Here is a 21,170-nt window from a genome sequence, read left to right as displayed (position 1 = left end):
AACAGAATATTTTATTCATATTTCCTCAAATGGTCTTGTCTTCCAGTTCTTGATGAGTATTTTACATAACCAATACTGTATAACTTTCTATGTTTGGCAATAAAATTAATCCGCGTTAATCTGTCATATATACAAAAATTAAGATGAGCAGGAAAAAGAAACCATCAAAATAAAAAGTGCAAGTACTTGTTGATTCACTACACAACAAACCAACTATTAAGCTTTTTTGAATTCTTGTTGGCATCTATATCGCCAGCTGCCTGCTAACATGATTTACGCACATTATTGTTGCTTTTAATGTCTGTTAAGAACATGTAAACATAAGTTATTCTGGCTTTTTTTTAAGACTCTTTAAGTGCTCCAATCTTTTTAAATTGACAATATTTTGTGTAGAGCCTCATTTAAATAGTTATAAAATCATAGAAAAAAGAAAACTTTTCAGTTTTATAAATAATGTTTAGAAAAATGGGCCGACATGTCAGACAGAATTTGTTTAAAAATTCTTCAATCAATGCTCATGGCTATTTTCTAAATTTTCTTTTATATTTTGAAACAATGCAAATTTGAAGTATGTAACGAATTAACTTTAGTAAGTAGACCATTATCTCATTTCCCATACTATAGCCTACCCACAATACATTCTTTTGAATTAAAATTCTCTCAAATTATTGTGCTAAACTTTTTTTTTAACATTGACAATGTAAATCAACGCAATTTCCAACAGTGCATAACACAAAAAATAACAGGGTTAAAGTAAAAAGGCAGTAAGGGTTTTTTTCCCCCCTTTCTGAAGCAGTGTTAATCATCACAGCATTTCCTGACAGGCTGATGATGTGATTCATTTAGAGGAAAAACCTGAGCACTTCTGCTTGCAATTTGATCTCGGTAAATTGCTGTAAATTCCCTTCACTGGATGACCAACAAATTATCAAAAAACAAACATCATGCCACTTTGTAGACCAGATTTGTTCTCTGAGGTCTCCGTTGTTAGGTCATCGTGATATCTTCTCTGTGCTGGTGTTGAACGCTCCTCCTGACAGGGACGTTGTAATGGCGATCGTCCTCTGTGACGATACACATGCAGGGCCACTCCTGCTTGTGGTCGTCTGGGTAATGTGTCACAAATTCCTCTGTGTCAGTCATGTACAGACGGAAGGCTTGAATGGTGTGCTTTAAGGCATAGCCCAGTAGAAACATCTCTACCTACAACAAACAAAGCAAACATACATTTAAATTGTATTTTAAAGCAGGAGCCTTCAAGAGCTGTAAGTCTGTCAGTGTCATCGATCATACTTGCCTGTTCTACCCCTCCACTGAAGCCGATCTGGCTCAGGTGATTGGCCAGGAGGGTTTGGGGGTTTTCGGATGTGTCGCGGGCAAAAAGGAGCCAGCAGAACACAGGCACTTCTTGATCTGCCGTCATGTTGTGATGAAGCTCAACAGCTTTGGCCAGCATTAGAAACTTTAGTGCTTCCAGAAGACCATACTCCTCTTCTCCGCCTTGAAACACACGCTCACACAAATTGTGCTTCTCCTCGGAGCTCTCACAGGCTGCTGCTGCCTGCCACTGAATAAAAAGCAAATAAAGATACAAATGTATAAAAACAGAAATTATCATATTTTATCTAAAAAGAGCCTGAATTTTACTTAAAGGTAAAGGACAATTTACACTAAATGCTGTGATTGACCAAGAAGAATATGCAATAATACACTATACTACTGTTCATATTCATTTATTTACTATTAAATTAATATTTTATATTCTTGCCTGCCCCATGCAACCAAGTGATTTCTGAAATCTGTGTGTATTACTAAATCAACAATGAATCATGAATCAATTAGTCTTGACTTGAAATAAATAAAAAGTGAGCAGGGCATCGGGCCAAATCAGTAACTCTGCCAGTGGGATTTTTCCTGGTGCTTCTGATGGCCAGGTCAGATGGCGACTTGATTTTGGTGAACAAAAGGGTCTGTTTCAATCATGCGATGCATTTTAGGAACAAAATATTCCTTTTGTGAAAGTAATATGTGATTGCATGTAGGGTTGGGTACCTATGTAACCGGTGTGTGTTTATCGATAGATTGTTAACTTATGATATCTGTGCAGTTCTTTGTCATAAATACAGTTTACAAAAGGTCACGAGGGAGCAATCGGTTTCCCATCTACTGTAAAGTTTTCGCTGCGTTCACCGCTCATCACACCACAGCTGTTTCCTCCAGCGAAAATCCAGCCCTTAACACATATGAACGCATACTTTATAAAATGATCATGTTGCTATTTTCATTTGAAAATTTTATATTTAATATAAAACATATTACAGTGCATGTGGCATACCATACAGTCATTCAAAGAACTGATTAAAGACAGTGAAAGACAGCACTCAAGTCAATTCACTCATTTTAACTAAATATCAGAGTGATTGACACTGGTATTAAATAATGACCCAGATCGTGAAATACATTTATTAGTCTTAGAGTAAGTTTATTAGCCTTAGGGAAGCACAACTCAGGAAATGAGAGCATCTGAGGAGCATGTGAATGCTATGTATATTTATTTTAAATATTTTTTATGTTCTTTAATGTTATCCATCGTTTTTTTCTTTTTTTTAAGTATTAGTTCAGACACTGGAACCGTTTTAAAAGTATCGATTTGGCACCGGTATCGTAAAAAACCCAATCCATACCCAACCCCAATTGCATGCATTTCATTTATGAATACAATATGAAATGGAATGTTACAAAATGTACAAAAACTATTCTTGGGCAAAATACATGTGTGAGAGAGACCCTTTTTTTTTTTTTTTACACGAAATTAGGTATGCCTAAAATTATACAAACTACAAATGTTACAATTGCCAGATGTTAACTCACAATGGTGAGCAAAATAAAGTCAGAATTGTAAGATAAAAGGTTTCAATTACTTTATTTTTATTCCATGATAGAATCTGGCTTCTATAATTAAGTTTAATGTGTTCAAAAACAAAAGCATTTATTTGAAATACTACCTTTTTTTGCTACTATATTAGTGCTGAGCAACGGTTAATTGTGATTAATCGCATCCAAAATAAAAGTTTTTGTGTACATAAAATATGTGTGTGTGCTATATTTATGTATATATATATATATATATATATATAAATATACACACATGCATGCATATATTTAAGAAAAATTTGTTATGTTTATATATTAAATATATATGTGTTGCTGACATATATACCATACATGTGTCCTATAGTGTAACAGCAAAATTGTGACAATAATAATGAATCATTATTAATAATTAATTTCTTGTTAATAATATACAAATAGCATAAGAGAGATTTTTCTTCATTTTTAGTTTTTTTTTCTAAATTTTTGCTGTCACACCATAGGACACATTTATGGTATATTTGTCAACACCCATATAATATAAATACAGTATATACATGTAAATATTTTCAAAATATATAATGTATGTGTGTGTCTTTATATATATATATATATATATATATATATATATATATATATACATACGGATGTGATTAATCGCTGCCAGGCACTTACTGTTACTTCTGAATAATTTAATAGATTAATTTAATTTTCTTAATTTTTTTAAAAATCTTACTTACTCAAACTATTTTATGTTTGAATAAGATAAATGTAATGCACAGCAGAAAAAAAGAGATTCACCTTCTTCTTAAGGAGATCCAAATAACATTTTATTCTCTCCACAGAACTTTCCTTCTCACTTCCTAACTTGCATTCTGGAGGAAACACCCATCCACCAATCAAATGGTCCTGAGCTTCAATCTTCTCTGGTAACTGTGAGAATAACCAGCAGCTGTTAATCCGAGCTAGAAAACATCACATACATTAGCTATGTTTACACATACCCAAATAATTGGATTGACGGCTCAATCAGAACAAAAATAGTAAATGTAAACACCTCAACTGATCTGAATGAACTGAAACGGGTGGTGTAGAAATAATCTGATCCACAGGCAAATATCAAGAATGTAAACGTCTGAATCTTTTAATCTCAAAAAGATTTAAAAAAATACAGTACCTGTGCCATGATGTGTATGTTTACATACGTTTTGCATCATACAAATGTGTTTATTTATGTTTCAAGTCTTGTGAACTGGTCAAGTGGATGAAATTAAATATTTACTAAATATTTGTTAAAAAGCTCTTCTGACACATATGTCAGCTATTTTTTTTTTAGCTGTGTCAAGGCTTGAATTATTCTCACGTTTGCTCTGGTGGCATTATCACAGTAGCCTTCTATATTTCCGCACACAGCGACTAAGCACTATGCATGCAAAGAAGTTTTGTATGAAATACATATGTGAAGCGGATTGCTATGTTTACAGTTCATATAATCAGAACTTTAAAAATCGGACTGGATTCATTCTGATTGCATGTAACACACCTAGTGTCATCTTATAAACTTTAGTCTGGGTAGACGCCAAATGTAATCTGACACAAATGAATAATCTGTACTCTTTCTTCATGTTACCTGCACCCAGATCTACCCATTTATTTGTCAGCTAACATCTACCGAATTACGCACTTTGACAATTGAGAGCTCCAGGGTTTTTGTTGATGTAGCACTACAGATCATGCTTTTGTATTCCTGTAGGATTAAACCCAGAACATTATTATGGGTGTTGAAGTCTTTTTACATTTTTGGCAAATGGGATCGCCACAGCCCTTTTCCTCTGCCATGTAGCACTGATTAAAAAAAAAATGCTGTTAATAAGAGTACAGAGGTCTCCTCACCAATAGAAAGCCTTCATCCTGCAGCCAGGTGGGCATAGCTGTGCTGTTTGCCAGCAGCTGATACAGTGTAGCTCGTAGAGCACAGTAGTTATCGCCTCTGACTCTCCTCAGTCCGCTAAAGCTGCGGGACATCTCACTGTAGCCCTGAGACAAACACACTGAAGCAAGTCAGACTTCTTAAAGAAGCACAGACAGGTCAATCAAAAGACTTTAAAAACATTTCAGGAAAAAATATGACAAAGTTAGTTAGGTCACCTTTCTGATGAGAGCACTTTTGGCCGTGTTTCCCTGCCATTCTCTCTCACTGTAGGCCAGTATGTCCACAGCTGGTGCTAAGCTACATCTGGTCTCTACACCAGGAACTAGACACAAAGAAAAACAAATCATGACAAACCCCCAATGAGATGTTAATCTGGATGCAGAAAACCTTTGGACCAGTATCTTTTACATTTTCGCAACGATTTGATTTGTCTGTAATACATTTCCTTAAAGGGATAATTCACCCAAGAATGAAATGCAACACATGTCATATATTGCAAGTGTTCTGAGTATTTCTGTGACCAGTAGAGTTTGGGTTCCTTGCCACTGCTGCCTTTTGGTTTGCTTAGTTGGGGACACTTAATATTGTTGACATGCTTGCACACACACTTTTGGAAGAGAACTGAACTGAGCTGAATATTGACGTCACTGAAAGAACAATTAACTGACTTTAACTGGAAAATTAAATTAACGGTTTACTCTTGTCCTCTGTTTAGAGCTGCTTTACAGCAGAATTGAATTTTTTTGCATTACATCATTTACATCATATTCAATGCCTAGGAACCTCAACTGTACTTTATTCACTAAGTTGAATATCTCTGGACCAGAACTCAGTTTGTCAGATGAGTCAGAATGACAAGTTGACACGTGAACACGATGTGCTTTTTGGGTCAGAGTGGACTTTGGTGCTAACAGAGTATCACAAGCGTTATATTTCTCCTTTTGTGGTCCTTTTGTGGGCATTAGAACAACACCAGGGTGAATAAATGACGACTTCATTTTTATTTTTGGGTAAACTAACCCTTCAACTATCAGATAGTGTGACATAAATGAAAAAATCATTAATACTTGTGAGCTCCAGCAGTGGTTTGGATGTCTTGTTATAGCTGGCTCCCATTTCAATCTCCTCAGCTCCCAGATATAGGTATGCACTCCTACGGCATAAAGAGGAACTATCATTCATATTCGTATGACAAGTAATCATGAGGAGTCTAGTTGGGAGAGCTAAAACTGTTATATTAAAGCACAACATCCCAGGTGATAATGATTCATCATGCAGGACAAGTCTTACTGGATCTAAAGAGGCTTTGTCATGATTCTTTAGCTCTTTTACGTCAGTTGTTCACATATAGTATGTGAAAATCCCTCGTTCACTACTACAAATCAGATTTTCTGAATGCTGATCTATTACATTATTGTAAATATAGTACTAGTTGAAGGAGTTGCAAGACTATACTCACAATATGTCTCTTCATTAATTTGTCTAATTAATAATTGATTCTGATGTCCAAATGCTTTCTGACCATCTGCTTTCCAAACTAAAAGTATTGCTGGAAAAACAGAATGAACGAGTGACACATACTCATCCAGTGTCTCGTGTGCTTCCTCCATACTTTCTTCTGTATCTTTCTGTATCTGTATCAGCTTCACCTCTACTGTGCTACTGCTAAAAAGGATCTCTGATTTTGGGGTGGCGGAAGTGTCTTCTTTTCCTTCATTTTCCTTGGCAACACTTGCTTCCTCTTCCTGTTTCTCCTTTTCATCTTCTGTTTGTTGAGGTCCAGTTTCTGCATCTTTTACAACTTCCTCCACTAATTTTGGCTCGTTCAACACAGGAACCTCACCTTTGTCCTCAGTGTCTTCTAGAGCAACTGAATCACTGTAAATGAGAAATGATAGAGTGGTTATTGGGCAATTCTGACAATGAGGACACAATTTGGAGTCATGTTTTATAATTATTTTAAAATTGCATTTTTTTATACTTAATGTTTGTTAATATTTTATGCTTTTTTTATGACCCCAAACTACATTCAGACCACAAATATTGCAAAACCAATGCCTAAAGTAATTTGTGATCTGTACGATTTTTTAATGTTTCTGAAAGAAGTCAAAGAAGTAGCTTATTCTCCTCAAGCATGCATTAATTTGATAAGACAGTGGAAAAATTACTACTATTAAAAAATATTAATATATTCTAATATGTGTCTGTGTATGTATAGTGCTTAAAAGCTTCGAGCAAAAAACTGGAACTATTCTAAATGTGGCCATTTCATAGTCTTAAACTATGCCAAAGGTCACTATAATCTATAAGGTTGAAAGGAATGCTGTTCAGATAGCAATTTTCTTGAAGAATTGTTTGAAGAACATCTGAATAAACACTGTTTAGACCACTGCTGATACACCATGTAGCCTAATCACACATTAAAACCTTATATAAACATCATTAAACAAAATGGTGCTTAAATGAACAGTGGCTCATTTAAGAACAAAAACAATCCGATTACTGCAACTGATGTTTACATTGTCGCTACATTGTACTTTACTAGTGTTTGTACTTTATTGACTGTTGTTTGCCTTGGCGTGACACAAACTTCCCTTTTTGGCAATTTGTCTATTTCTATTATGGCAGGTGTGATTACACTCTTAGTGTGTTGACACTGTAAACTAATTATGAACTTTTACACAGAGTTTTGCGCCACCTAATGGTAATAAAAATTAATATCAGGAAGTACTAACCTGGTTGGTTCAGTGAGTCTGGTTTTCTCAATGGGGCTTGATGGCACTGAGGCACTTGTGGAATCCAGGCCATTCTGAACGAGTTCTGTAGTCTCGCGCTCTTGCTCTGCAACCTTTTCACTCTTCTCTAGATCTTTCACAGAATCCATTACTTCCACATCAATAGTGCTGTAAAAGAAAAAGAGCTAGGCACTAGGGTCATTAGTTAACTAACATAAAAAAATAAAAAAAAAAATTTTGTATGAATTTGTTAAATAAACGTTAACTGAAATAGCATAAAATATAAAAACCTACACTTATTTTAATTCAGTTAGTTGCCAAAGTAACATGTCTCATTTTATTAACTCGTTACCTGTCAGTTTGTGTAGAGGGTTTAGATGACAGTTGCTCTTTACTCTCAGTTTCCAAGGTTTCTTCATTTGATTCCTGGACTATGTCTTCTGTTTGAGGCAGCTTTTCCACCGCCATGACATCATTCATTTCATTCTCAACTTTCAGACTCCCAGGGTCCTTCACAAGACCATGTTCTATGACAGGAGAGAGTCCATTGGTAATATCCACATTTGGAGATGAAGCTTCCTGTGAATGTTCCTGAGGTTGAGAAACTTCAGACGTCACTTGCTTCTGTTCTGCCATCTCAGAATGAATATCCTCTGAAAGTTTGTCCTCTACCTCAGCTGTTTGCTCAATGATGGGTTCCTCAGCAGTCACTTCAGCTACACTTTCCTCAATAACATCCGACTCATTAGACTTACCTAAAGCGCATGAGTCAGGTTCATTGCTGCTGTTGCCCATCAATGAAATATCCCCAGTGTCATCCCTCAGAGTTAGTTCCTCAGTTTGGATAATTTCCTTCTTATCTACAATCATCTCCACATGTGTTTCTAGCTCTGGTTGGGAGGGGTTCTCAGCCTCTTCATGTGTCACTTCATTGGTGTCACTCAGAGTTAGTTCCTCAGTTTGGATCATTTCCTTATCATCTACAATCATCTCCACATGTGTTTCTAGCTCTGGCTGGGAGGAGTTCTCAGCCTCTTCATGTGTCACTTCATTGGTGTCACTCAGAGTTAGTTCCTCAGTTTGGATCATTTCCTTCTCTTCTACAATCATCTCCACATGTGTTTCTGGCTCTGGTTGGGAGGAGTTCTCAGATTCTACCTGAGCAAGCACAGTCGCTTCTTCAACAGGTGCTTCCTTAACAGGTGTCTCCACAGCAGCTGAGACTGTTGAGTCTGAACTTGTTGCGGTAGCACCTGCATCATCTGTCAGTGCAGCTGTGATGTCTACCTCTTCAAATGACCCATGCGGAGCCTCTATCTCCCCTTTCATCGAGGCAACGTTCTCCGCAGGTGCTTGGACTGTATCTTGAGGTGCTTCTGAGACTTCAGCTTCAATGTTTTGGATTTCTTCCGTGATTTCAGTCTCTGTTTTTGGTGGTTCTGCAGCTAAGATTATAGCTTCTGTTGGAGCCGTTAATAGTGATATTGTTGTAGGGTAAGAGCTCTGTGGATTAAGAATTTGAGCGCTGGCATTTGGCTGCTTGGTTATAACCGATTCACCCAGCTGTGGTTTTGTTTCATCTTCATGCCTGTCAAGAGTTTTAAAATGCATTTAAGTTAATGTGGATGTTATGGAAAGAACATGAAAAACAGGATTTACTAGTTTGATGTACAGCACTCAAAGTTAACAATGCAAAGCTCTCTTCAGCCAATCTATGGAAAGGTGAAATATGAGTCGCAAACGTAAATAATTCAGAATTTGTCATGGTACCAATGTCATTATTATGAGGACATAACCATATGACTTTAGCATTTGATATTCAGAATTGAACAACTTAGCCCATCCAGATAAACGACAGTGCAAACTGTACCAAGTATGTATACTGTATCAAGTGTAGACAGCGTCAGTGATTTAGATATTAGGTTTTATTTGCTTTTGACACAACATTGTGCTTGTGTTCAGTGTAGACAGGTGACAAATTCCACAACATCCAAACAAGTCAGTTTGGGAGCTTGGTTAAATAAGTGTTCTTTTTGTACTGGAGAGGACGTTGTACGCTATGAAACTTATAACAGATAAAGTCACAAAATTTCAATTTCGAATCCATTGCGACTTGCACTGTCACTCACAAACAACTAATGATCCAACTAAAAAATCAAGTCTCCCACTACATTTGGTCTTGTTGTTTCATTCAGAGATAAGTCACAATAGGGGAAAAAAAGCCATCACAAGCTCTGTTTCATGCTATGTTAGTTAAAAGGTCAATCATTAACTTTACCTGTGCTCTTCATCTGAAGTTGGACTGGTGCAGACTTCCGTTCCTGCCTTAGTTGATGTCTTTGATTCAGAGCTGTGCAATAAACCTTTAGTCTCGTCCTCTGTATGGTCACATGGATTTTTTCGTCCACAACAATCCCAAAAGTTCCCCATGTTGGCACAGGCTGCAGTGATAGCTTTCAATAAATCCACTTCTCTGGGTTTAAGTTCAGACCAAAGGATGTGCAGTTTTCTAGAGCAAGTCGCTTCCACTTCCAGAGGGCTAACCATATACAAATATTATTTCTCCAGACAAGATTCTACTTGCCTCGTACCAATACATTTGAGCAGTGTCTGTAAATAATGTGTATCTGTAAGAATAGTCCAGCTACAGGAGCTGACCATAAACTGCACTTCTGAGTATCTGGTCATCTGCTCAAACCTGCAGATTAAAAACAAACACAAATTCCCATGTGAGTATAACATGCCATTTCTTCATCTGAAGACAAATCTGAAGTAAATCAAAAGACTGTAAGAATTTGAAAGCTTCTTACATTAAGGTGATCTTGTACACATTACAATTTTACAGTATTAACAATAACTGTAATATATATGGAGAGTGTTTTGTTTGAACAGGTGTTGTTGAACAAATCCTTCTCGTTCTCTTCCATGCATTGATTCATTTTTCATTTGTGGAATTCTATTCCTTTTGACATGTTTAACTGTTTTATAAGTCAACAATTATTAATTGTTTTACTGTCTTCAAAGACTGCCTACAGCACTAGCGAATAGCATTCATGGATTAGAGCTCTTTAAAGTCTCTATTGAAAAAATCAAGGCAACTGAAAAAGTTGGTGAGCACTGTTGAACTCTGTAAGATTTGTTTCCATTTACTCTGGATGTGTCGGAAATCACCCCTATTCCTATTTGAGTGGTAAGCCATTTTTAGTGGTTTCCAAAAACATAGTGGATATTATCGAGACACCCTCAGTGAATTTGCTCACTTGCACTCACTTCCAAAACATCAGTACTAATCTTGCTGGATCTGTCTGCTGCTTTTGACACAGTTAATCTCCAGATCCTCCTGTCAACCCTTCATGACAAAGGGCTTTGCAGGAACCGCACTCCAGGGGTTCGAGCCTTACCTCTCAGGCAGGCCCTTCAGGGTGTCTTGGAGGGATGAGATGTCTAATCCACAAAACATCTAACTACTGGGGTGCCTCAAGGCTTAGTGCTTGGACCACTTCTCTTCTTCATCTACATGCCATCAGTAGAATCTGTAATTCAGAAACAAGGCTTTTCCTATCACTGCGTTGGTGATGACACACAACTTTACTTCTCATTCCAGCCCGGATGATCCAACAGTAGCTGCTCGCACCTCAGCCTGCCTGACAGACATTTCTTGCTGGATGAAAGGCCATAACACTCAACTCAACTTTAGTACTACAGAACTGATTTTAGTATCAGCCAACCCAACACTTCACCACAACTTCTCCTTCCAACTATAGGCACATCGACCATAACTCCTTTGGACAACCTGGAACCTTGGAGTTATAACTGGTGATCAGTTAAATTTCACAGACCACATCACTAAAACGGCCCGGTCCTTATACAACATTAGTAATATCAGGCCCTTCCATTTGGAGCATGCTACACAACTCCTTGTCCAATTTCTTGTTCTATTCCAGGCTGGACTATTGTAATGCTGTTTTGGCAAGCCTTCCAGCATATACTTTCAAACCTCTGGAACTGATGTATAAAGCAGCAGCAAGTAAATGACCTTCAACGAGAAGAGAGTGCATGTCACACCTCTTCATCCTTTTGCACTGGTTGCCAATAGTCGCTTGCATCAAATTCAAGGTACTGATGTTTGCTTACAGAACAACCGCTGGCTCAGTGACCCTTACACTACTACACTAAACTCACTGACTTATGTGACTTCCACCTGTTTTCTTTACTTTGACTGTTTCCTGCTGGTGAAATGTCCTGTCTAACTCAACCAGAGTCTTTAGACACATCTTTTTAATACTAGCACCTTCTGTGTTAGACTAACTGGGACTTGCCACAGCACTTAGATATTGTTGTCGTTTTATTGGTTTAATTGCTTCTATTATCCTAATTTGTAAGTCACTTGGGATAAAAGTGTCTGCCTAATGATTAAATGTCAATGTAAATGAGTCAGTGGAATGAATTAAAACCCCTAGCAAGGTAAATTTTTGTTAGGGAGTTTCCATTCTTTTCCATTAACAGAAAAACCCAAGAGCAAATTCAAACGTTTTTTTTTTTTAGCTAAAATACATATCACCACAAAATATTTCACAATGTATTTTCTTAAGTAACTTCAATATGTATTTTCATTTTTATGACAGTTATTGTGCCATCCTTGGGCAATTCACAAGTCACTCCAGAACCAGAATGACACGAAATATAAACATGCATTTCATATCAGCAAGACTTCCAAGTTTTCTAATTGATTTTGACTACTTTTTAAAACCTTCATTACAGGTATTTCAGAAAGCCAGTTGCTACACAAACAGACTTTCAATTTTAAGGAGACTTTCACAATATATTTTAGTTTTCCATGTAATTGATTTAGTTTTAGTGTTTGTACATTATTACACATGGTGACTGAGGTTGTTTTGCGGCGCAAGGCACAAGTGTCCACAGCACTCAGAATGATGACATTGTTTACCAGACACTATTGCAACACTGCCCTACACGTAAGTATATTTAACCTGTTAGCAGTTATTTCCCCCACCCCAAAAGAGCCCTAAATATTCCTTTAAGCAAACAGAATGTATTTAACTTGGATTCCCAAACTCAGCGTTATTTAATAAGACCCAGCATAAGCACCGTCATGTGAACTGTCAACATCACTGCGTGTTAGATTAATCGATACTTCAGATCGCCAAAATTTGTATGGCATGAATGTTAAAATAATCAAATGTCATAATTCCTACCTAAATGTGAAGAATTCTCCATTTAGTTGTCAAGACAGACGACCACTTTTCGCGTCCAGGAAGATCGACGTGTATTAATGACCGTATGTAGTTTCACTTTCCGTCTATGAATATACTCCCCACAGGAAACTGTGAGCGTCAATGTTCTCTACTGATAATATTGTTTCTTGTCTAATAACGTGCTTTTAACTAACCAAAAGAGAGAGAGAAAAATAGTCAAGCCAGAGGGTGCCTTCATTTCTTCTATTCGGTCCTGTTCTTCCTTTACAACTCTTGAAGAGGGCAGGCAGTACATGGTCTCAGATTAAAGGAATGTAGTGAAATCTGATTCTAAAGGTCTCCACATCCATTAGCCACACATCTACACAGTACACAACTATCTTGAACCTGCATTAACACAGTCTGTCTAAACATAAAGTTAAAAGGTATACACTTTTGCATACTTCTCAAAAGAATGTTTTGTTTGTTTGTTTGTTTTTACATAATTAACATACTTTAAAGGGGTCATATGATGCGATTTCAATTTTTCCTTTCTCTTTGGAGTGTTACAAGCTCTTGATCTATAAAGAAGATCTGTAAAGTTCCAAAGACTAAAGTCTCAAATCCAAAGAGATATTCTTTATAAAAGTTAAGAGTTTATAAAGTATAAAATATCTAACACGCCCCCACATATCTACATCACTATGTGAGAAGATTTGCATAACGCCGCCCAAATGTTCACGCAAAGAAAGAAGGTGTAACTTTTATACTGGCTGTAGTATTGTTGCTGCCGCCATGTCGTGAAGGCGCTGTGTGCTTCGTTGTGAAAGTGAAACTACTTTGTTTGGTTTTCCAAAAGAGGACGATATCTGCTTCGTCATGCCTGGAGCTGATCCGTGCTGGTTGCTGAGGAAATACTACAACTTTGCGCTGTGGATCATCGGATCGGCTTTCACCGTGGACGAAGCGGAGTCCAGCCAGAGGTCGTCACATGTGGTTGCCGCAAGTCCCCCGGACGCTCCTTCGTCGAATCCGCCGGCTCTGCTCACTCAGCCCGCCGGCCGTTCCTCACTTTATCCCCCGGCCGCCGTGTGTGACGCTGTGTTTTGTTGTGAAAGCGAAACTACTTTGTTTGGCCTTCCAAAAATGGACACGACTAGAAATCAGTGGTTAAGTTGTATTTACAACACTGTTCCAGAACACTTCAACCCAAATATTCAGATGTGTGCAGCGCATTTTATGGAGGACCGTTTCCTGATCCTGGTAGAGTAGATTACAATGCCAGCTGTTCTGACTCACAGACTGTAAGTATGTTTTTTATATTTTATATATTTAAAGCAAGTTTTTTGGTCAGTGTAGAGTAGGGCTTGTTGTTTGTCATTTCTCCGATCACAAATGCAGACATGGTTTTATGTTACGCAGCGCGATGCAACGCAACACGTAAAAAGACAGTATAAGTCATTATAATCCATAATTATGTCCCCACTGGATGCAACGAATGCCTCATTTATAATGGGTTTTAATGTTTTTGTCTCGTCGCTCCGGCCGGACAGGGCATCACAGTATGGTGAGGGGCGTAACATTTCCGTCAAACACTTGAGGTATTCGGCCAATCACAACGCACTGGATAGCTGGCCAATCAGAGCACACCTCGCTTTTTCAAACCGATGAGCTTTGTAAAAATCAACACGTTTCAGAAAGGCGGGGCATAGAGGAGAAACAATAATGTACAGTATGTGGAAAATAATGCGTTTTTTTAACCTTAAAACGCATAAACACATTTCATTACACCAAATACACAAAATAATGTTCTTTTTAGCAGCATCATATGACCCCTTTAATATATTTCTGTATGAACAATGTAATGCTTTTGTACACTATAATGCACTTAATTCCTTTTGGCCATGTATTTGTTGTGAAATAAAAATGTGTTATAGTTTAAATTTCAATGTCACTGCTTAAAGCACAACAAAAGATTACAATAATTATTAAAAATGTACTTTAACTTAAGCGTACATAAGGATCATGAAAGTCATAAAAGTGTACTCCGTCTCCAAGTACACTTATGTGGATTTTGATTTCATTAAGATTGTTTGGAAATACATTTTTTAAATATACTTTTAAGATTTGAAGTACACTACAAGTGCACATTCAATTCAACTGTGTGTGCATTCAATACAATTATGCACACTTTTTCCATCAGGGCAGCTTAGTGACATTACATCCAAATTGTGCCAAGATAAAGCTACTACTCAGTTATGTTTAATAAAATATATTGTATTTATCTAAAATGGCTCAAATTAACTTCAAATAAATAAGTAGTTACATAACAACTTGATTAAATAAATAGCTTTTATTTGGTGGTAAATGGTACAATGTGTGAAAAAGTTAGATAAAAACAAATAAATGGATGGAGGTTGACTGGAAAGAATTGATTTTTGTTTTTAAACTTTACATCAGATCATTTATAATATAAAGCAGTTGTAGTACAATCCAGCAAAACTGCAGTTCAATAGAATCACAGCAATGGAAAAAAAATATCCCCTTAAATACACAAATCAATTTGAGTCAAATAATGCACAGGCTATTTTCTTTCCGGGAACTTGCTTGTTGTTTCCTGACCACACAGGATGTTATTCAGATACTCTGCTGCAGTGGATCCACTTCAAGTGTCTATGAGCTGCTGAATGTGAAGTTTTAATTCTTCAGGAATCCCCAGTTCTGTTCCTAAGTCCAAGCAGCACTTTAGCAGCCGTTTCAGACTCTCTCCTGTAGACAAAGAATGCTGGCAAAGAGTTCTTGGTGAATCTTCACTCACGCCTCCAACGTTTCCACAGCAGTCATTATTCGCTCTACCTCTCCCACAACAGTCCCCATTATTTGAGCACCTAGATTCTCCACCTTGGTTCCTTTGCTCGACATTTAGGTCCTCCATGTCATCCACCATCTCAGTCACACTAGGTGGAGGCCTCTGCTGGGCTTTCCTCATGTCCTCCACCAGTCCGTCCTCATGCGTCTCCAATCTCTGAAGCAGATCAGTAACTGATGCTAAAGCAGGGCTTCCAGGCAGCTGAACCTGACACCAGCATCGAACAGCACTGTGGAAGGAGAAGACAATGTGACGATGGTCAAAATGGAGAAAGGACACAATAGCTTTAGGATATGAGCAGGCATAGTGGCACAAAAAGCACATTTTTAGATTTGATTTGAACTGCATGGTCCTTTTTTATACGAGTGAATTGATCATGATGTGCGAAAGAGGTGTTATTTTAATATTATTTAATACTTTATAACAATTAAAGTTATTATTAATATTTTGAATTCTCTTTTATTTTTATATTTCAGTTTTCATTTTAGTTAAATATTGTGAGTAATTTTAAATATTACTTAAATTTAACACAATATTAAACTATTTAAATGAACAAAAACATTGTTAGTAGTTTTAGTTAACAATAATAACCCTGGTGTAAACTCGACAAGTGTTATTTTATTTTTTAATTTATTTTTTATTATTATTATAGGCTATTATAGTATTAATATTTGCATTAGCTTTCATTTGTATATTTTCAATTGTAGCCTAGGTTTTTAGTAGTTTTGCTTTGTGCTCATGTCATTTGTATTCATTTTTAAATATTTCTATTCAGCTTTATTTTATTTGATATTAGTTTTAGTATTTCAGTACAGTTAGCGATAACAACGCAGCTTGACAAGCAATATGAATTCAAAATTATTCTCTTTTTTGTTGTTGTTTAAAACAAATGCCGTTTCTTTTGACGTTTTGTTGTACCGTTTATTACCAGAACGTTCCGAGAATGTTAGTTTTTGTTGAAAAAAATAACCTACACAGAACAATCCTAGAACTTTAGGAATTGGTTTCCAAACAATACCAGATATAAACCATACAAACATACATACAAACCATCAGGGGAACATTCTGTGTTTACTAGTACTGTATTTTAAGGGGAGACACTGCAGGCAAAAACACTGTTTTTTCATGCACCTGTCAAATTTGAGATTTTGGGCTTTTTGGTTTTTCATATTTTATTTTATTTTTCAGACTAGTGGAAAGAAAACATCCAAAAGACACTGTTAAGTGTTTCTTTTATAGCACTTTATCTATCTGTGTCAATAGATTTCAATTACAATGCATATTTTTAAAGGCCGTTTTCTCAAAATGAGTTTTTTCTCCTACACCGAGCCATAAATCTCCGCTTCATTAGCACTTACACACACCAAACTTTACATTTTTATTTCTGTCTATATCCTGAAGGTTTTTACAGAGGGATTTGTTCATATATATAGTTTGCTTGATTATATACAACATTTTATTCCCCCTAATATTGTGAAAATAGTGTTTTCTGTCCGTTCTAAGCATTTTCTGAATTATGTAGTGACAAAAATGAGATACCCAAAATCCCCTCTGTAAAAACTTTTGACTCTAATATGTCAAAAAAAAAAAGTTAAGAATTTTGAAACTGACATAATCCAGTGTTTAGATTCTTGTACTAGAAATGTATGCAAATTAGTGCATATTTCATTAAAGGGGTCATATGATGCTTTTTTAAAGCTCATTATTTTGTGTATTTGGTGTAACAGAATATGTTGACATGCTTTAATGTTCAAAAAACCCATTATTTTTCAAATACTATGCATTATTGTAGGTCCTCTATGTCCCGCCTCTCTCAAACGCTTCGTTTTCTACAAAGTCCCTCCTTCCGACAAGCGCAGTCTGCTCTGATTGGCCAGCTGACCCAGTGCATTGTGATTGGCCGAACACCACAAGCACTCGTCGGAAATGTAACGCCCCTTACCATAATCGCGAGCTTCATCTTTCAAAATAAATGTAAAGACAGTAAATAATGTCATTAGTTTTACCATCAGTTCAAGCCTGAAAGGGGAACAGAGTCGCGTGACAGACACAGTGATGAAGCTGGTATGTGTTTGCAGTACACAAGCCACGGTTAAGACAGCTGACTCCACTGTGATGTGACTCTCTCTCGCTTGCTTGCTTGCTTTCCACATAGTGAGGTAGATATGTGGGGGCGTGTTAGAACGAGCCGTTTTAGGGGGGCGTGGCAGAGTCTTAATTTTGATAAAGAATATCTCTTTGGTTTTGAGACTTTAGTTTTTGCAACTTCAGGGATCTTATCTATGCACAATCAGCTTGTAACACTCCAAAGAGAAAGGAAAACTTGAAATCGCATCACATGACCCCTTTAAGAATGAACTTGTAATACAAAAAATGTTTGCAATTATCAACATAATCAATCAGCTGGGTAAGGCGATAATTATTAGTTTAGCTTTTTTACCCTATTCACCTGCAGTGTCTCGCCTTAATCGTATCATCATATGTATAGAGCAGTCACGTGATTGTCCCTAAACTCATTACTTGTAAAGCATAATTATTAAGATATTATAGACACAAAATACCTATATAGAGTGGTTAACTACATACATATAATTTATTCTCACTGTTGGGCGTTTTTTTGCATGGATTTCAACTAAAAAGGCCCTAAAATGATGACAGATAAGACAAATGCACCTGCTTACCTCATGATTCCTTTAAGCTGACCGATGACTGTCATTTTAGTGGCTCCTTCCGTGTATCCCATGTTAAAACCAGCCTGTAGAGACGCTTCTTTCCCTGCATCACTGCCATCTCTGAAACCATCCTGACAGAACACCACATGGCAGTCGTTTCTAGACTGCGCTGCTTTCACTAGCTGTACACCCCTGGTTTTTCTTTTGCACGTTACCAGTGAACGAGAAAACGTGGAAAACTCTCACAATGCATGAACGATCTAACACTCATTTAGACTGGGGGGGGGGGACGAATAAAAATGATACACAAATATTTCCATAGAAGCATGTTTATGCATGTGCATGGAAGGTTCGATGTTAATAAACGACTGTTCACGTACCTTTGCGCGTTTTTCCATGTTGTATTTCCATTCTTTGTTCTGGAGACTAATATCATCCACATCCTCGTCGAACACATCCTCGCTAGCCGCCACTGATTTCACCCACGACATGATGTTTCCAAGCTATGAATCGCGACAGTTAATGTTCACTTAACGTGAAAATGTATCCGATGAGTAAAAGACGCTTGTTCGGGCCTTTGACAGGATCCATAAACCACATTCACATCCACGTGGTCATGTGACTGACTTCATCAGCATGCATATGAAGCTCTTTTCTTCTTCTGGTCGCTTCTGGGCGTATTTTCCACATTATGTCGCCACCTGCTGGTCTGCCTGTGCAGCGCATGAGTTTATTTATTTAAAGCAGCACTATGTAACTTTTTCTGTGTTCAAAAATTGCAAAATGTATATAATGAGCGAGTGCATCATGAATTAATCTTCCAAAACGCGTTTTTGTCTTATTCCGAATCACTACAGCACACTTATAATAAGTACTTATATTTGGACTATTGTAGCCTGGTCGGGTCGTCACCGCTGCGGAGTAACACATACTGGCGTGAATCGCCAGAGACATAAACTTAGAGAAGTAGCTCCGGTTGGAATGTTCTTCCGCGGGATGTGTGCAGTTCTGTTTATTAACCGCTAGAGCGCCAAAAGTTACATAGTGCTGCTTTAACCTGTGATGTCACGAATCATTTAACGTGATATCTATAAATAAGAATGTCCTGTAGGTGAAATTAACTGGGCTAGAGTGTGGGTTTTGCCTCAAAAATAGTTTTTGTACAATAAGATAAAAGAAGTGTCTTATAAAATGATACATTGGTGCCGGGGGCGGATTTAGTGAATTGGGGGCCCCAGGCAAAATGTTGGAATGGGGCCCTATACATTTGCACACATGTACCTAGAACAACCTTGAGGTTCCTTTTTTGTTGTGATGCTGCTGCTTAATGGTGCCCCATAGTTGTGTCCAATGTTTCTACATTTTTCATCTACATGTTATAATGGCTTTCTTTCATGTTTTAGACCACAAAATAGCAATTGATTAATAGTTGAGATACAGGTTTTCACAAAAACCTGTGGTCTCCAAACTGAAGATTTGTCTCATTTATTTTGGTATTGTGAGTATACTAAGAATCTGTGGAAAAACATTTTGAGTATTTTTTGTGGTATAATTCCTGAAATTTCATTGAAATATGAAAATGTTATTCTGGGTTATACACATTTTGAAAGGGAACAATCAGATTTTTTTTATTTACTCAATCTTATTTTGTTTCTTGCCAAATATTTTGTACACAAATGTAAATATTGTAAGTGTAAGCCTTTCTTTAACCTTTTTCTAGAAGAGTTCAAACTGTATATGTATTTGATTTCTGACTCTTCCAATAAGAAAGCTGTAAAAACTGTGAATCTTTTTAAAAGGTACATTATTTTCTTGCTCCCTGGCATGTAGTATGTTAATGTCATTCTGTGTTTCATATATTATAATAAAAATAAATAAATAAGAATGTCCTCTTGTTTTCTCTGCAATTAATTCTGGTATAGTTTGCTTATTTAGAGATGTGATATTGGTTGATATGCCTATAGCCAATCTAACTGATACAATATGTGTTCAAATTGGTTTTTCACAGTCTAAAAATCGTTCTCTATTTTTAAAGGAGGTTGCTACCAAGTCTTGCTCTATTGCTTATTGTTGGACTAAATTTGTTAGAATTCTTAAGTGGGAAAGTGTTTGGTTATTACCTCACAAGTTTTTTGTTACAAACAAGATAAAAGAAATCTCTTTCCAAATAATTCATAAATTCTATCCTGTTAAACACTTTTCTCAGTACGTTTAAGAAGAATATTGATGTTAATTGCTCTTTGCTCTCGGAAACAGTACCCCACAGCTGTAGTTATGTTATGATGATGAATTATGATTTAATTTTAATTTGCATTTAGAAAATGTCATTTTTGGATTTTTTTAAAATTATGATAATGTGAATAATGAAGCTTTTGTTAATCTCTTTATTTTATTAAGTTTCACATTCATAAATGTACATTTTCTAACAACAAAAACCCTGTTTCACAGTGTTTTATAAAGAATTGGAAAACTAGTTTGTACTATTCAACATAGTACTAATAGAAAGTCAATCAAATTCAATCTTTAAAATCTTTGAGTAATGCAAAGGTCCTGCGTGTCTATGTACTTTTCTTTTATCCTTTGTTCCCCTGGCTTTATAATGTCTGTTGTATTGTTTTGTGTTTGTGGTTTAAAGCATAATAATAAATAAATAAGAATATCCATGCTAAATTAAATTTACTAACAATTCAGTGTGGATATTAACATGTTAGTACTAAATTATGTATAGTACCCAATGAAGACAAGCCTGTGCTTTAATGTAGTTACACTCTAAAAAATGTTGGGTTATATATAACCCAGCGTTGGGTTAAAAAGGGACAAACCCAGCTATTGGGTTGTTTTGACCCAGCGGTTGGGTTGTTTTGACCCAGCGGGTGGGTTGTTTTGACCCAGCGG

The 21,170-nt window shown here is 36.6% G+C and overlaps 2 protein-coding genes across 5 annotated transcripts; both read right to left on the bottom strand.

Annotated features, from left to right (window-relative positions):
* Positions 1-25: 25 nt before the first annotated feature.
* LOC107589953 (neurofilament medium polypeptide) lies at positions 26-13,010 on the bottom strand. 4 transcript variants are annotated; one of them, XM_016278541.1, is made up of 12 exons: positions 12,756-13,010; positions 9,818-10,237; positions 8,448-9,127; positions 7,892-8,366; positions 7,540-7,707; positions 6,380-6,682; positions 5,872-5,957; positions 5,020-5,126; positions 4,765-4,908; positions 3,673-3,804; positions 1,298-1,567; positions 26-1,203 (listed from the first exon to the last, which is right to left on the bottom strand). In XM_016278541.1, exons 2-12 carry the CDS (start codon positions 10,084-10,086, stop codon positions 988-990), a joined length of 2,850 nt encoding a protein of 949 aa, XP_016134027.1. In that variant the 5' UTR covers positions 10,087-10,237; positions 12,756-13,010; the 3' UTR covers positions 26-987. The 4 variants fall into 4 exon arrangements, with proteins under 4 accessions (XP_016134027.1, XP_016134025.1, XP_016134026.1 ...); XM_016278539.1 differs by having other exon boundaries at positions 7,892-9,127; XM_016278540.1 differs by having other exon boundaries at positions 6,386-6,682; positions 7,892-9,127.
* A 2,137-nt stretch (positions 13,011-15,147) lies between these two features.
* Positions 15,148-18,920, bottom strand: otulina (OTU deubiquitinase with linear linkage specificity a). Its single transcript, XM_016278591.1, has 3 exons — positions 18,656-18,920; positions 18,285-18,406; positions 15,148-15,832 (listed from the first exon to the last, which is right to left on the bottom strand). The coding sequence occupies exons 1-3, from the start codon at positions 18,764-18,766 to the stop codon at positions 15,400-15,402; spliced, it is 666 nt and encodes a 221-aa protein (XP_016134077.1). The 5' UTR covers positions 18,767-18,920; the 3' UTR covers positions 15,148-15,399.
* Positions 18,921-21,170: the final 2,250 nt, after the last annotated feature.

Source organism: Sinocyclocheilus grahami, unplaced genomic scaffold (genome assembly GCF_001515645.1).
Source record: "Sinocyclocheilus grahami isolate Dianchi unplaced genomic scaffold, SAMN03320097.WGS_v1.1 scaffold122.1, whole genome shotgun sequence".
In the NCBI taxonomy this organism is placed as follows: Eukaryota; Metazoa; Chordata; class Actinopteri; order Cypriniformes; family Cyprinidae; genus Sinocyclocheilus; species Sinocyclocheilus grahami.
This window is presented reverse-complemented; position numbering and strand designations above follow the sequence as displayed.